Source organism: Pseudorasbora parva, chromosome 14, assembly GCF_024679245.1.
Source record: "Pseudorasbora parva isolate DD20220531a chromosome 14, ASM2467924v1, whole genome shotgun sequence".
NCBI lineage: Eukaryota > Metazoa > Chordata > Actinopteri > Cypriniformes > Gobionidae > Pseudorasbora > Pseudorasbora parva.
In genome coordinates, this window is record NC_090185.1 from 21626848 (window position 1) to 21643259 (window position 16412).

At 38.5% G+C, this 16412-nt stretch overlaps 1 protein-coding gene across 1 annotated transcript; it reads left to right on the plus strand.

Moving 5' to 3' along the window:
- Nucleotides 1-1793: 1793 nt before the first annotated feature.
- On the plus strand, nt 1794-16297 carry tm6sf2b (transmembrane 6 superfamily member 2b). Its single transcript, XM_067414800.1, has 9 exons — nt 1794-1891; nt 8568-8665; nt 8745-8848; nt 9265-9347; nt 9423-9547; nt 9640-9741; nt 9823-9915; nt 12359-12478; nt 15912-16297. Exons 1-9 carry the CDS (start codon nt 1840-1842, stop codon nt 16119-16121), a joined length of 987 nt encoding a protein of 328 aa, XP_067270901.1. The 5' UTR covers nt 1794-1839; the 3' UTR covers nt 16122-16297.
- Nucleotides 16298-16412: the final 115 nt, after the last annotated feature.

The following is a 16412-nucleotide window of genomic DNA, read 5'->3' on the forward strand; positions in this document are numbered from 1 at the left end:
GGGAAATAATAGCAGCGTTTATCCAATGACCGTCTAGTTTCGAAGTGCTGAAAAAAAACGTTCAAAGCAGCCCCATTGAAGTCAATGGACGCTGGGCTTCAATAGAGAAATGCACTGTGACGCTACGGGAATGTATGAGAAGGAAATCGAGTCAGCCGACCTGCTATATGTAACTAATTCTGAAAGAACTTATCTTTGAGATGAACGTTTTCTAACGCATTTTTAGTCAATAAAATGTTAATACAATAGTACATATTTGACCATTAATTTTGTGACATTATAAGGGAAGCCGAGCTACCCTTGCAGTCTTAAAGAAATCGCCACTGGTCTGGAGAGTCTACTGTGTATTTTCTACTGCACAAGAGGCGTGATCAATGAGCATTATTCAAATGACTCTGTATGCAACTGGATGGTCCTTCAAACAATCAGACCACAAGAGGCTTCATCATCTTCTCCATCCGTCATCGTGTTAAACCTGCCAATAGCGCAACAGGTGGATAAGCCAGTCTGTGATTGGGTCCCGCAAAAGTGTACCAGAAGCAGTAGAAATTAATGTACAGGTTTCCAAGACTAAATTAAATCGCTGGCAGATGAGGCTGGGTTTACTCAGTCTACTGATTTTCAGCATGGTTCATCAATGTATTCATATGAATCTACTGCTGTTTTATCTTGTCTTTTTAATTTAAAGCTAAAACTGCTTGTATTCTGATATTGGTGTAATTGTATAAAGCAAATAGCTTTGTCTGAGTGGGGGCACTTTACCCCACCTTGGTACAAATTTAATAAAATAAATAAAAAATCCAATAATATGAAAACTCTGGATATTTTTCATACTTGGTTTATAATTTATGTCATTGTCACTGCAAACTAGGACAACTATTTTAGACACATTTCACTTTCATTAACATTTTAACAGTCCTTAAGAGGGGCGTTTCCCCCACTCTAAAATAACATTAATAGGCCTACTTTAAAATGTTCAAGTTCACAGCTACCTCCAGCGACGAAAAGCATGACCTAGGAGTGCCGCACACTCTCATGTCACGCGCCCATATTCTCACGCAATGAAAAAAACAGAATATAGAAACACACAGAATATGGACAATGCTGACAGACAAGACAGAGTATGTTACTTTCTATTTGAAACATAAGTCTCAGTCTCTCAGCCTTCAAATTTTGAATGTTTTATTACGAAATTCAAATGATGAATACCGTTTTGCCACTCTTAATGAGGCGCACGAACCTATCATCTCTTCCTCTTTACTACTAGTTACAATACAAGTTAAACATACTTTCAACATGCTTGTCTGTGTACCGCATTGTCAGATGGGAAAACGCTAATATTTCTCCTCCGAGAACTCATGAAAACTAATTCAAGTTCGTTAGCCGTGTTTCCATTGCGCATCTTGAAACTGCAAACTGAAAATACGGCTAATACAAACGGCAAATTTAGCAAAAACTCCCTGATAATGCGAAATACGTTTTTACACTTGCATGAGGTGGTTTTTCAGGCAATTCCAAAAAGGAATGTATTTCACAAAACTGCAATGGAAACAGTTTTTTCACATTTACAGGTCACCTAGCGTACCTAAAAGTCACATGATTATTCTTTAAAGATGGCGCGGTATGCTTGGACAGAAGACGAAAAATTATGTTTTAGTCACAAGGAAACACCTTTCTCTGTCCATATATGATAGGCAGAAGTCTAACCATGTCCATATTTTCAAATGTAACAAAATGTAACATTTTCTTTCATGTTAACTATTGTTTGTAATGTTCTGTACTTGCAGGCCAGTGGTTATTCTGGAAATCGGGGTGGCTGTTCTTGTGGCAGTTTTCCTCATGGTCTACCTTGTTACTCGCTACAATCCTCCTAAAGATCCTTTGTTCTATGGTATGAGCTCTGATTTGATTGGTTGACTCTTGAAATATGCCAAATATCCATATTTTATTCTGACCGTCAAAAAAAAAGAAAGAAAAAAAGATCAGAAATACAATCAAGTCACCTTCCTGTTTCTGTTGAAGTAAGGTCACATACATCCTGATGAATTACTTGTTTTGTTACTGCATTGAATGCAATTTTAACTCATCGTAGTAAATGTTACCATGGATACAGTTTTTTTCAAAAGGAGACATCTGAGGTAAATATCATATTTAACAATTTTATTGTAAAAAAATTAAATATTAAGTGTCCACTCAAAGTGTTTGTTAAAATATTATTTAACTGTGTGTATATGCACAATTCATTAAATGCCTGGCACGTTTCCCCAAAAATGTCCACCGTTGTTTGCTGTGGACAAATTAAGTAAAGTGCGAAAAGTGTGTTTTAAAGGGTTAGTTCACCCAAAAAAGAAAATTCTGTCATTAATTACTTACCCTCATGTCGTTCGACACCTGTAAGACCTCCGTTCATCTTCAGAACACAAATGAAGATATTTTTGTTGAGATCCGATGGCTCAGAAAGGCCTTCATTGACACCAATGTCATTTCCTCTCTCAAGACCATAAAAGGCACTAAAGACGTCGTTACAAAGCCCATCTCACTACAATTGTTCTATAATAATTTTATGAAGTGACGAGAATAGTTTTTGTGCGCAAGAAAACTAAATAACGACTTATATAGGGATGGGACGATTTCAAAACAAAATATTCAAACTGTTATGAATCAGCGTATCGATTCATGATTCTGATCGCCAAAGTCACAGGATTTCAGCAGTTTGGCGGTTTGACACGAGATCCAAATCATGAACCATTACGCTGAATCATTAGCCTGACAAGCCAGACCCACATCAAGATGTTTGGTCTGGAAACTCACCATTGACAGGGCTCAATCCGGGGGGCGGGATAAACTCCCTCTGCACGCGATAGGATAGCGCTACAACCAACCAGAGCAACGAAGAAGGTGAAGCAGAGCTAGTTGTCAGATTAAACTTTTGCCTTATACGGTCGGCAAAACTCTGAACACATCTTCCCTTCTTAAGTCTTCCAGAGTCGCGGCCAAAGCCGAATCGAAAGACCGCTGTTCGCCAGTTTCTGTGTTTACTAGTAGCACGCAACTCTGCCGTTATTATGTTAAGCCCGCCCACTGACTCTATACACGATGTGATTGGCCTGACCAGAGTTTAGTTTTTACAGCTCAGACGTGTATTGAGAGTTGCTAGACGACACTCTCGGCAGATTAGATTTGCTGCCGCTAGGGTTCATCTAGATTTCTAGGCTACTGATTCATAAACTTTCAAAGCTTTGTTTTGAAATCGACCATAACTATATAAGTCGTTATTTCATTTTTTGCGCAAAAAAATGACTTGTCACTTCATAAAATTATTGTAGCCACTGTAGTGAGATGGTCTTTGTAACGACGTCTTTAGTACCTTTTATGGGCCTTGAGAGAGGAAATGACATTGGTGTCAAAGAAGGCCTTTCAACAAAAAAATTGTTTGCAAAAATATCTTCATTTGTCTTCCGAAGATGAACGGAGGTCTTACAGGTGTCCAACGACGTAATTAATGACAGAATTTGTTTTTTTTTTTTGGGGGGGGGGGGGGGGGGGGTGAACTAACCCTTTAAGAGAGTTTTGTTTGTAAAAATCCCCAAATCAATAAACACTCACTCTTTTGTGCATTGCCAATCCCCCTCACGGAGATAGAAAAAAATGTAAGATTGTGCAATGTAATGCACAGAAGATAGCGGTGTTATCATGGGTTAGAGTGGCTGAGAGGTGACAATGTGTCCTGGTACACCATGTCTTTCCACCCCTGCCGTGATGAAAGAGAAGATAATTCCACTATCGCACCTGTAATGCAGGTAAACCAAACCAAGACACCTATGGATTAAAAGGGCTTGGGGAGAAAAAGGAAACCGAGAAAGACGGAGAGGGAGACTGTCAATATCAGACTGTGTATCTGTGCTCGGCAGACGGCAATGCAACACTTCTCTTTGAGCAGTCATATCTACGAAGCTGTCAGTCAGATACTGGTGAACGCTAGAAGAATGGCAGTGGACAATATCTAGTCTGGCAATCCAACCATGAAATTGGATACAAGAAAAGTATTTGTGTTACAATAACACACCTGTCTTTACTTTTACACCCTCGGTTTCCTTCACAATAAGCAACACATTCCATATTTCTGAAAGCTTCCCTCGGAAAAGAAGATTATTAAAGGAAAAGTTAACCTAAACATGAAAATGTTGTTATTCAAACACGTATTGTGCTTTTTGTAATTTTGTCTTTCACCGAAAAGAGCTTCTTTTGAGTTCCACAGAAATAGAAGTCATCCATTGTCTGAACTTTCTGGCATGTTCTTCCAGTAACATTAAGTGAATGTTTGTTCAAAGCGATCTGGTCTTATAATGTTCTCAAAACAAACACTTTTATAAATCGTTCATGGAAAAAAAATCTAAAATGTTTTAGTTGGACAAAATACATGACAAAAATTGTAGTTAGTAATGTAATCCACATTACACATTTACGGTAATATCAGGCTACTTTTTTGATTACTTTTAGATTACTTTTGACCGAACTCATTGTTCACATTGATTTGAATAGGATAATCTTGTACCATATTGATATAAAAAAACTTTTTGTTGTTGTTAAAAACAGCATTAGTTTCAACCTTGAATTCATTTTAAAATATTTTTTAAAAAAAATCTATGAATTATGAAGGATTTTCTGCCATGTTATGAATAATATGTAATCATGTAAACAATGAAAAAGTAAATGTAGGCTGATTACGAGTGTTTTTAAAACGTACTCACTTAGTACTTATTTTTGGAATCTGATTATGTAATCCAGGTTACATGTATTCTACCCAGCGCTGCATGGCACAATTCATAGCTCTCAAATAATTAGGAGTTTACACGTCGTAATTGCAAGTTTAAAGTGTTTTAGAGTTTAGAATCATTACAGTACTTATGACATGCCGTGAACACACATAAGGCCCGATCATACACCCGGAGCAATGGCTCGACGCGAGTGTTTTTTGCAAGTTTCAGGCCAAAACAGTTATCATTTTTACGTCCAGTCCCATGCTGTTTAAATAGCAAATACACTTGCCCTCATCTGTTCGCCCGTGGGTGTGACGAGGCCCAAATGAGGTGTGTTCAGGCGCATTGTTAGCACGTTGCTATTTTGAGGCAACTGAAAAAGCAGTATTTTTTGTGTTATTTAAAAGGTTTGTTAGTAATAAAGGTGGGTGCTCAATACTCGTACACTCTTTTTATTACACAGGGACGCGCAACAGCAAACAAACATGCAAAATATTACAAATAAAAGGATTACAATGTAAAAGATTATCGTGCACATAAAAATAAAATTGCCTATACATAAGGGATTGTCACTGCATGTATCAGAATTGACCAATTAAATTGGCTACTTATTTAACCAATCGTGGCAATACACACACATATTTAAACTGACTCATCATGTTGAGGGTGTCTTTATTCCACCATATAAATAGCAAATCCGCTTATGGTGCAAGCGCAACTGGCTTTTAAAGGGAATGGGAGATGAGACCCTGGTTGGTTTATTGCACGTTATGCCCATAACACACCTATCACTCATTAAGAGACTAGATAAAACCCTTTTGAATCATGATCCTGATGCGACAATCGTTTTTTCCCGTCACTAAACTAGCAAAAGTGGATTCGGACACACTCTTAAGTGCACCTGCGCCATTCGCTTCAGACCATGCGCTCAGATTGTTAAAATAAAAGTAACTTTCTTATAATGTTTGCAAAATTATAAAATTAAACGTTCCCTTAAAATTCACACAACCAAGTTTTAAAAACATTTAAAAAACTGGACTTTTCGAAAAACATTCAGAAATAACATTTTCATAGCTTAATGGGAACATTATCAAAACATTCTTAAGGCCCGTTCACACCAAGAAGGATAACTATAGCGATAACTATCAGCGTCCACACCAGAGGAAGATATCATTCTGTTTATTCTAAGCATACGCTGCAATTTTGTCATCAGCTCTTTAAATACTCAAGCTCTTTAAAGCAGGGTGGATTCTGATTGGCTGTCATTGGTTTTATTGTTCAACCTCTAAAATTCAAATAACGTTTCTCAGTGTCGTTATCGTTCTAATTGTGGTGGGGTCCGCTTTATAATATACGGATTCGGAACGATATGAGGGTGACGTTAATGATGACTAAATTTACATGTCTAGGTGAACTATTCCTTTAAAACCAAAGTCTGAGCTTTCAGTGGCGACATTTACAGTCATTATTTTTGCCTCCATGCTTAAGAATTTTCTTTCTTCATGTCCCCTGCCACTCATTATTTATCACCCAGATGCTTAGGAAATGCCACATGGGATATTCGCTGTCTCCGCAAAGTGCCCTTTTGGCACAGCTGTACTTTAAACCTGAAAAAAACCCAACAATTGGCTCCAAATATAAATTTCTTGTTCACACCTCCACTAGCAGATATCATTATCCTCTTCCACCTTGCCAGAAATCAATAGTCGGTACGAGTGAAATCTTTTTAATAAAGAGAGCTAGAATAAAGGTAGGCTAGTAAACTCTTGATAGGGCAGTTGAGCGCTGCACCATCTTATTAATGAAGTCTTTTTTCCCTCTATGGCACATCACAGAAGGCTTAGAGTTAAAGATGAAAACATTTCAATTCAGCGTTTGGAAAGTGCCAATGAAGCCGAGCTCATAATCCCACTGGAGAGAGAAACATTTTCTTATAAAGCCCGCAATTAAAATAAAGTGATTGAAAATTCTTTTATTGTAAGAGCAGTTTGTCACTTTCTTTGATTTCAGCTCGCTTTCATGTCACTTTGTACCAATCAGAATAGAGTATTCCAGAGGGCTGTCCGCAACTGACCAATCAGAATCGAGTATTCAAGAGCCGTAATAGTGGTGCAGGTATGACATCAATTTGTAGGCCAAAACGTGGAAGTGTGTTAGCATTTTAGCACTTCCAGTTTCATCATCCTGAAGTCAAGTTGTTTTTAAAAATGGGATTTTGTTTAAATGGCTAAAATAAGGTTTGTGGTGAACACAAGCTCAAAACACTTTCACATTTTATTCTACAACATAAAATACATCAGTATTACCCCACTCATGATTTTTTAAAGCTGTTATGTGTCTTGAAAAAGGCGGTTGCTAACATGTGGCTAAATGGGACTGCAGAGGCTGTTGAGGACATTAAACGGCATCACACCGAGCATGTAACCTCAGTCTGCTTTTATAGCCTCATTATGTGCTCTTAGAAACTATTCTAACGGAGGCCAGCTAGTAGTTGCTGTGTGAGTAAACCTCACTCCTCTGACCTCAAGAGACGCTCTAGCGACCATTGTTAGAGATTGTAGCCTTTAGCCTCCTTGTTAGAGCGCCCCACTCTCATGCCGGCCGACAGGGGTTCGAGTCCTGCTTCGAGTGGGCGTTTCAGACAGGAGGGTTTACACTAACTCAAACTTTCTGGAAAAATGTTTTTAAATAAAAACTGGAAGAGTTGTTGTAAGGTTAGTGATGGAGACGTTGAATTTGTGGGACTGTGGTGTAGTGCGTTTATAGCCTACCTTCATTTTCTATACTTCTGGCTTTACTACTTCAAAAGGAATAAAAGGTGTGTTAATTTATGATAATTCTCTTGATGGACAAAACGTGTAAGCATAATAAACTTTTGTTGTGAACCAGTGCGATACTAACTGCTGGATGGCCTACAAAATGACCTATCTGCACTTGGCGTGTGAGCGAAATTTTAAATGTATTACTTGATGGTACAGCTCCTAAACATTGCAAGCAACAAAACATTGCAATACTTAAAGGGTTATTTCACCCAAAAGGGAAAATTCTGTCATTAATTACTTACCCTCATGTTGTTCGACACCCGTAAGACCTCCGTTCATCTTCAGAACATAAATGAGGATATTTTTGTTGAAATCCGATGGCTCAGAAAGGCCTTCATTGACACCAATGTCATTTCCTCTCTCAAGACCATAAAAGGCACTAAAGACGTCGTTACAAAGCCCATCTCACTACAGTGGCTCTACAATAATTCTATGAAGCGGCGAGAATGTTTTTTGTGTGCAAAAAAACTAAATAACGACTTGTATAGTGATGGGTTGGTTATGAATCAGCATATCGTTTCATGATTCGGATCGCGTGTCAAACCGCCAAACTGCTGAAATCCCATGACACTGGCGATCAGAATCATGAATCGTTACGCTGATTCATAACGGTTCGAATCTTTGTTTTGAAATCGGCCCATCCCTATAGAAGTCGTTATTTAGTTTTTTGTGCACAAAAACATTCTGGTCACTTCATAAAACAATTATAGAACAATTGTAGTGAGATGGGCTTTGTAACGACGTCTTTAGTGCATTTTATGGTCTTGAGAGAGGAAATGACATTGGTGTCAATGAAGGCCTTTCTGAGCCATCGGATTTCAACAAAAATATCTTCATTTGTGTTCTGAACATGAACTGAGGTCTTACGGGTGTCGAACAACATGAGGGTAAGCAATTTATGACAGATTTTAATTTGTGGGTGAACAAACCTTTTAACAAAAGAACAGGCAAGTATTGGCATGTACATAATGACTTTTTTGTTCAGTTTTTGCAGTGTTTTCCTTCACGTGTGTCATTGACCTCACAAGCGCTCTAGAATACGATGGCTTCGCCTCTGGATTCATGGAGTTCTACCAGAAAACGGTCAGTATTGTGAGAAGAAAGCCAAGTTGATGTTATCGATTACTCGGTCTAAACCTGTCTGGTTTTGCTGGTTCTCCAGGGGGAGCCTTATCTCGGCACACCCTATGCTATCATGATGTGTTATTGGGATGGTGTATTGCACTTCATCATCTACCTAATGCTGGTACACCGCATGTCAAACAGGTTCGAACAGGTTGTTCTACTCTGTATTATAGTACTTTATATGGAAGTTCAGCCCATTCAGAGTTCCATGAGTTATTTTGCAGGACACAAACTGTAATATGATTGTTAAACATTTCTTTTAATATATAATATCCATTCCATCGGACAGTACAATAAACAAATGTTTATTCTCCTATTTCTTTTTTAAAGGTTGCTTTATGTAGTAACATTTAAATTAAGATGTTTTATTCAAGTAAAAATTATTTAATATGACTGATTTAACACGACTACTTTAGCTTACACCAACTAAAAACATTATCAAAGTTTGGATCTATTAGAAATAAGGTTGTGACCAGAACAAACATGACATGAAAGTATAAGCAGTGATATTTAAAAGGAGGTTAATACACCTAAACTAGTGTGTCCTATTCTCCCAGGCAACAATATCGCACATTGGGGCTGTTTTGGGCTGGATCACTGTGCGCCAACATGATTGTGTTTGTACCTGGAATCGTAGTTGGTAAGTCAAAGTTAATAAAAGATCATATATACTGAACATAATGTAAGATGCTTCTCAAATACATTTTAAATGCAGGTAAATATGGCTCAGAGATCCACCCTGCCTTCTGGCTCAACATGCCCTTTCTGTTGGTGCCAATTTGGGGAGCAGTGTCTCTGTTCTCCAGGCCAAGGGATATGCCTCTTGTGGGCGCATCCAAGGTGAAGAACCAGACACAGCTGACCTTGTTCACTAGTTAATATTTTCCTCACAGAAGTAGTAACATTTGAACAACGGTGCTTGTATCTGTCAGGCTGAACGTGAGCAGAAAAAAGCCTTAATATGGCGCCCCCTGGACCTGCTCTTTGTGGTTTATCTAGTGGCTGCCATGGGATTCACTGTATTTAGAGGTCTGGTAAGTTGGTGGACACCATATGCTTAGTCAACTCAGTCAAAATCTGTTGGGACAAAGAAACTCGTATCTTTATCCATACAGGCAGTTCTTGATTGTCCGTTGGAAATCCTCAACCAATATGTGGCAGAATATGAACCTTATCTGAAGGATCCTGTGGGCTTCCCCAAAGTAATGGTGAGCGCATATTTATATTCCGAAATAAATCACATTCAGGTAGATGTGCTTATGGCAACCCTCAAGCATACTTTGCTTCTTAATACCCTGAGCTTTATAGCATTAGCTCCTCTAAATGACTGTACGGCACCTTCTAGACAGGTATTAGTATTACTCATCATTAGCACTCAATAAGGTGGTCCAAGAATATCCCTCCTGTCTCAACCGACCACAAAGGTATCTAGGGTATGTTTTTGTTTAGATTGGGGTTTTAGCTTGGTCAATAGGTTATCAAAAGTCCTTGTTCTAGCTGGAGCCCAGGCACAATGGTGGCCCATCGATCAGGCGGGAGATGTGCTGTGAGAACTTGATAAGCTAATCCCACCCATGAGTCCTGGCTGAGCCCCTCCATCAACTCAAACAAGGAGACGTGTCAGAGAGTGTGTGACACGCGTTGTAATGTGTTTGATAAGGAATGAAGGCACACCAACACTTGTACATAGGGACAGAGGCCTGCTTCGATCGCATAATACCTGTGCGCTCAGGGATGAAAGAGTGTTGGTGAGAATATTTATATGTATTGGGCAGGGTAAATTTCTTATTTGCACTCAAATTGATTTGATTTAAATTTCAACTCATAAAGAAAGACAACTGAAAATGCTTACTTTATAAATAAAATGACCCTGCGGACCACAAATCGGTCATTAGTCTCACGGCTGTGTTTGGTGGCAATAGCCAACAATACATTGTATGGGTCAAAATGATAGATTTTTCTCTTTTTTTTGTTGTTGCCAAAAATCATTAGGATATTAAGTAAAGATTATTTCCATGAAGATATTTTGTACATTTCCTACCATGAATATATCAAAAATGTACTATTAGTAGTAATATGCACTGCTAGGCACTTATTTTACAGATTTTTTTTGCACCTTCAGATTCCAGATATTCAAATTTATACTTTGTGATTTGTTAATATAAAAAATATTTACAATAAATTAAATACTGTTATATAGTAATAATAATAATAATGCGTTCGATTTATATAGCGCTTTTCAAGGTACTCAAAGCGCTTTACATTGAAGGGGGGAATCTCCTCAACCACCACCAATGTGCAGCATCCACCTGGATGATGCGACGGCAGCCATATTGCGCCAGAACGCTCACCACACACCAGCTGATTGGTGGAGAGGAGACAGAGTGATGAAGCCAATCAGGAGAGGGGGATTATTAGGAGGCCGTGATGGACAGGGGCCAATGGGCAAATTTGGCCAGGATGCCGGGGTTACACCCCTACTCTTTTTCCGAAGGACATCCTGGGATTTTTAACGACCACAGAGAGTCAGGACCTCGGTTTAACGGCTCATCCGAAGGACAGTGCTCTTTGTCAGTATAGTGTCCCCATCACTATACTGGGGTGTTAGGACCCACACAGACCATAGGGTGAGCACCCCCTGCTGGCCTCACTAACACCTCTACCAGCAGCTACCTGGTTTTCCCATTTGGTCTCCCATCCAGGTTCTGACCAGGCTCAGCCCTGCTTAGCTTCAGTGGGAGACCAGTCTTGGGCTACAGGGTGATATGGCTGCTGGTATAAATAGGTATATATAGGCTATTTCTATATGTATATATTATACACTCCTGAACAAAATCTTAAGATCAGGGGATGCATTGCAAGTTTTACACATTTTGCACTTGTGGATCACAATCGGGTTGTAAGCGCTGCTTCAAAATGCCAAAAAAAGAAACAGGAGCAAGAGACAAAAAATAGAGAGTAGGCAATTTATTGTCATATTATATATATATAATATATATATATATATATATATATATATATATATATATACTTTCCTCTTATATTTTATTAATATAAATATACACTTTCTTATTGTTTAAGTTTTTATTTCTTTATTGTTCATGTTGCATAAATAACTGCTTTATTTATATTTATATTAAGTTATAATGATTTATTTTATTAACATTTTATTAATTGTATTACATTTAGAAACACACAAGTATAAAAAAGACCTATAAATAAAACTATATCTAATGTATATTTAATATTTGTTTATTTTAAAGCGTTTTTGATTTAAGTTCTTTAAATGAAGCACAAAAAAAAGAGATTGTAGTGTATTTATTCCATGACTTTCACAGGTTGTTGTAACTCCAACGAAAGTCAGCACGTGCTATGCAACACAAACAGGCTCTGTTTAGGGTCTAATCGTGGCTAATACTTTCATGTTTGTGTTTTAAAGCCTCAATAAGTATGAATGATGGTGTAAACTCAGTGCAGTCGGGCTGATCTGTATTCAGCTGGAGTGCATTGCCGTGGCAGCGCTGGTGCCCTTGGGGATTGAGTTGGACCGCATTAATTTGCCATCAAAGCACTGGCGTGTAGACGCAAGGCATGTAGTGTTGACACTTATACTGAAATAATACTCGTTCCATCATCTCCTTTCTCTTCCAGATGTTGCTGCTCCTATTCCACGCACTCCCAATGCTAGGCTCATTTGCATATGGGCTGTGCACACCTGGCTGCACTTGGATGCTCGATTGGACGGTATATTTTGCAGGTGCCATTTTACAGGTAAGACTTGGAAAACGTCTCTAATATTGGGGAAGAAAAAATCTGCAAGAAATTATAAAGGAAATTATGCTTCTAAGTTTTTCTAACATCTGAGGTGTACTTCCTCCATAGTTTCTAGCTGAATCTTGAGATTTATATCACTGTATGCTGATGTTATAGGAAGGGACCATCAAACAGCACCACGATCAAAGCTTTGGTCTGAACAAGCTCATCCAGCAACCCGTTAACTCCCAGTATGAGGCATGAGCAGTCAGCATTCTTAATCAAAGACCTCCAGAACAGGATTTCACAGTAGTTTTTCTAGGAGATTCACTGTAGATCTGCAGCTCTACATACTAATGAACGCCTACTCAAATCTGAGAGGATGTCATTGCAGGGTCAGTGCCAAGGGGGGCCATGCACCCCCCCCCCACACACACACACGCGCGCACGCACACACACGCGCACACACCACTCCCCGCTTAACGCGAGCATACTCGGAAATTAAAGTGCTGAGCAAGCACACATTCAAAAGCGATTACAAATGCTAGAAATGTACGCATCTGGGTTGGTTTGCTTTTTATTTATTTTTATTTTTATTTTTTAAATTAAAGTTAAGTGGTAGATTTAGTAGTGCTTAAAACTAAAGGGTTTGTTCACCCAAAAATGAAATTGATGTCATTAATGACTCCCCCTAATGTCGTTCCACACCCATAAGACCTCCGTTCATCTTTAGAACACAGTTTAAGATATTTTATATTTAGTCTGAGAGCGTATGCAAGTGTATGCCCACTATACTGTCCATGTCCAGAAAGAGAGTAAAAACATCAAAGTAGTCCATCTTATTGATTCATAATTCGGATAGCCAATGTCATGTGATTTCAGCAGTCTGACATGCGGTCCGAATCATCAATCAATAAGCTGATTCATGACCGTTGAACACAAACGCGGAAGAGGAGACAATGCTGAGTTGAGCAGTCGTAGTTTTTGTTATTTTTGGACCAAAATGTATTTTCGATGCTTCAAGAGATTCTAATTAACTAACTGATGTCACATATGGACTACTTTGATGATGTTTTTATTCCCTTTCTGGACATGGACAGTATAGTGTACATTCACTTAGATACGCTCTCGGACTAAATATAAAATATCTTAAACTGTGTTCTGAAGATGAGCGGAGGTCTTACAGGTGTGGAGCAACATTAGGGTGAGTCTTTAATGACATCAATTTTATTTTTGGGTGAACTAATAACCCTTTAATGTTTTGTTATGCTAGTTTAGAAGAGTTTCTGTTATGTTGTTTTTTTTTGTTGGGTCCCTTGCTCTCAGATATTTCACCTGTTTGCCAAAAATGATCTTTGGAAATGTCTGGCACCGGCGCACGCACTGTAATAGACGTGCCAGGCACGAAAGCTTGACAGGCATAGCAACAGTAACTAAGGCGTGCATGGCTTAGCGAAGGGTCAATTAGTGTACTCAAATATTTCACGTTCAGAGCAATTCAAATGTATGATTACAAAATAAAAGTCTGTAAGTTCTGCTTACTTACCTAATTTTTGTTTTGTTTTGCTGACTTATTTGGGTTTAGAATACAGTGTATATATTTTAGTGTGTTAACAATTAATGTTTTAGAAGAGTGCACATGCACATAAACATGTAAAGGAATATAGTAATTTGTAACATGAGACCCGCAATGAATCTAACAAAGTAAAGCAAAACAAAGGAAACAAAAACAGTAAAGTGGAAGTTTGACCATGTATGTTGCTATGGTTTTGGGAAACATTTGTAAGTAGTTTAGTTAAAGGCACAATATGAAAGATTTTTGGATTAAAATATCGGAAAACTGCTAGAAATATATTTTGTTGACTTGTGTACTTACATGATCCCAAACGTTTCCAACAATCCAGAGGAATAAGCATTTTTACCCAGGGCATGGACCATGTCTGTGCATCGCCTATCAAAAACATCATACCCGCATTACCCTCGATTTCCTCTTTTATTTAGAAACAGCAAAGATGCTTTACTATATTATTGGTGCGTCTAAATCTGTATTGATTACACTATCACACCACTAGGTGGCAACACGTGACTGTTAAAAATGGATATATATACATTTTTGAATCATATACATAAAAATGTATATGATTCATTCAAAAGATTTGTTCAAAAACATTGATTCATAATGAAAAAAGGGTGATTAATTTGACACTCTTTAGTTATGAGTGAGTCATTGAATCATTCATTCAAAATAATTTTGTAATAATAACTAAATCAGCACTAGGTAACTTTTCAACCTTCATAATATATTTTCAAGACTCTTGTGATGATAAATCGACTTACAATAGGTTGAATGACACGTCTGCCATAGCCTGATGGGGTCTGTATCTTTTTTAATCGTACTTTTAAACTTCGGATTTCGGGTAGTAACTTGAGAACAAAAAGAACTACAAAATTCGACTGCTTTACGGCATATACGTCACTTCCACCAACACCCACACTTCCTTAAATTCGGACGTGCGAGCCCAACGTTGTTCGTCGGATAATATAGTCATGTCCGAAGCAGCACAGACAAATAAGAAAGAAAAGGTTTTGTTGGAGGAAAGCAATAAGAGGAAATGAAAAAGTGATGGGATTAAAGGCAGGACGTGGATCAACATGTGACCAGCGTTTGCTCGTTGGCGTGAGCTGAAGGAGGCGTGCCCGACCGATGCTGTCCTGCTTGTTACGGTGAGCTACCACTCAAACATTGAATTGAAGTATCATATAGATTCTGTAAAACGGTAACCAATAGACTACTATAATGACGCTGGCTTGTAAACGTGAGCATCGTGATTATTTGGCGTTTGAAAAAAATAAAACCCATGAAATTATATTCATATGACATGCTGAAACATATGCCACTGACTATAACGTTACCTGGGATGAAGACATTTCACACGCGACGCCAGAAGAACAGCTGCATGTGAACTCCTGCAGTGTTCAGGGGAACTGTTAGTGCTGCACCAACCCGCGGGCCGCTTTTATGAAGTTATTTGGCCCGCCCCGCACCACTGTATATATTTTTACAACCCGCCCCGCACCCGCGACCATTACATAGACATACGGGGTCCGCGGGTTATGAGACGACCCGTGCATCACTAGTTCAGGGCTATCAGGGTTGTCATGTCAACAAATGCACGCGCGATGGCATCCCCTGTTGTAGGATGACAGCTCTTACGACAGTAGTTGAGGACATTATTTTTTCCCAACTGTAGGGGGACTCCGAGAGCAAAAGTTGCCAAGTGCTGCTTTAAATATTTTTCAATTTGAGTGCAGCAATTAATACTTTGTCCTTCAGTAAATAATGACGTTATTTTGTTTAGTTATCTATTGAAGTAAAATTGAAAACGAGTACTCAATTCTTTTAATTGTCTTATCCCTAACCCACAAAAAATACTATCTTGTGCTTCCTCAGTGCCAGTGGTGTCATATCGGCGCATCTCTGCACCCACGCACTTCTGATACGTACAGGATTCCCACCACGGTCCTAGTGCCCATCCTCCTTCTCAACCTGCTGTATGCAGTCGGCCCTGTGCTGCTCGCCCTGCGGTGCAAACGAGAGCCGGACTACTTCCTTTCCATCGCACCTGTGGGCCAAACCAACAATGAGAAGAAATTAAGTTAAACTGACTGAGAAAAGGTCAATTTTAAAGGAGTTGATTTACACAAATATTGAAGTTCTCTCATCATTTACTTACACTTGGAGAACAATTCCTTTATCAAAACATTGACAATTCAGTGCTTGAATATTCGTGTTAATTTGATAATTAAGACAACACCTTTAACATGGCAGTTTATTTGCCTGATTCTCTAATCTGATGCGTTTCCTTATTCCAGTGCATTTTCCTAGTTCTATTTTTCTTAAATATAAAAAAAAAATGTCTATAAAAAACGTCTTTCTTGAATAATTGGCTGG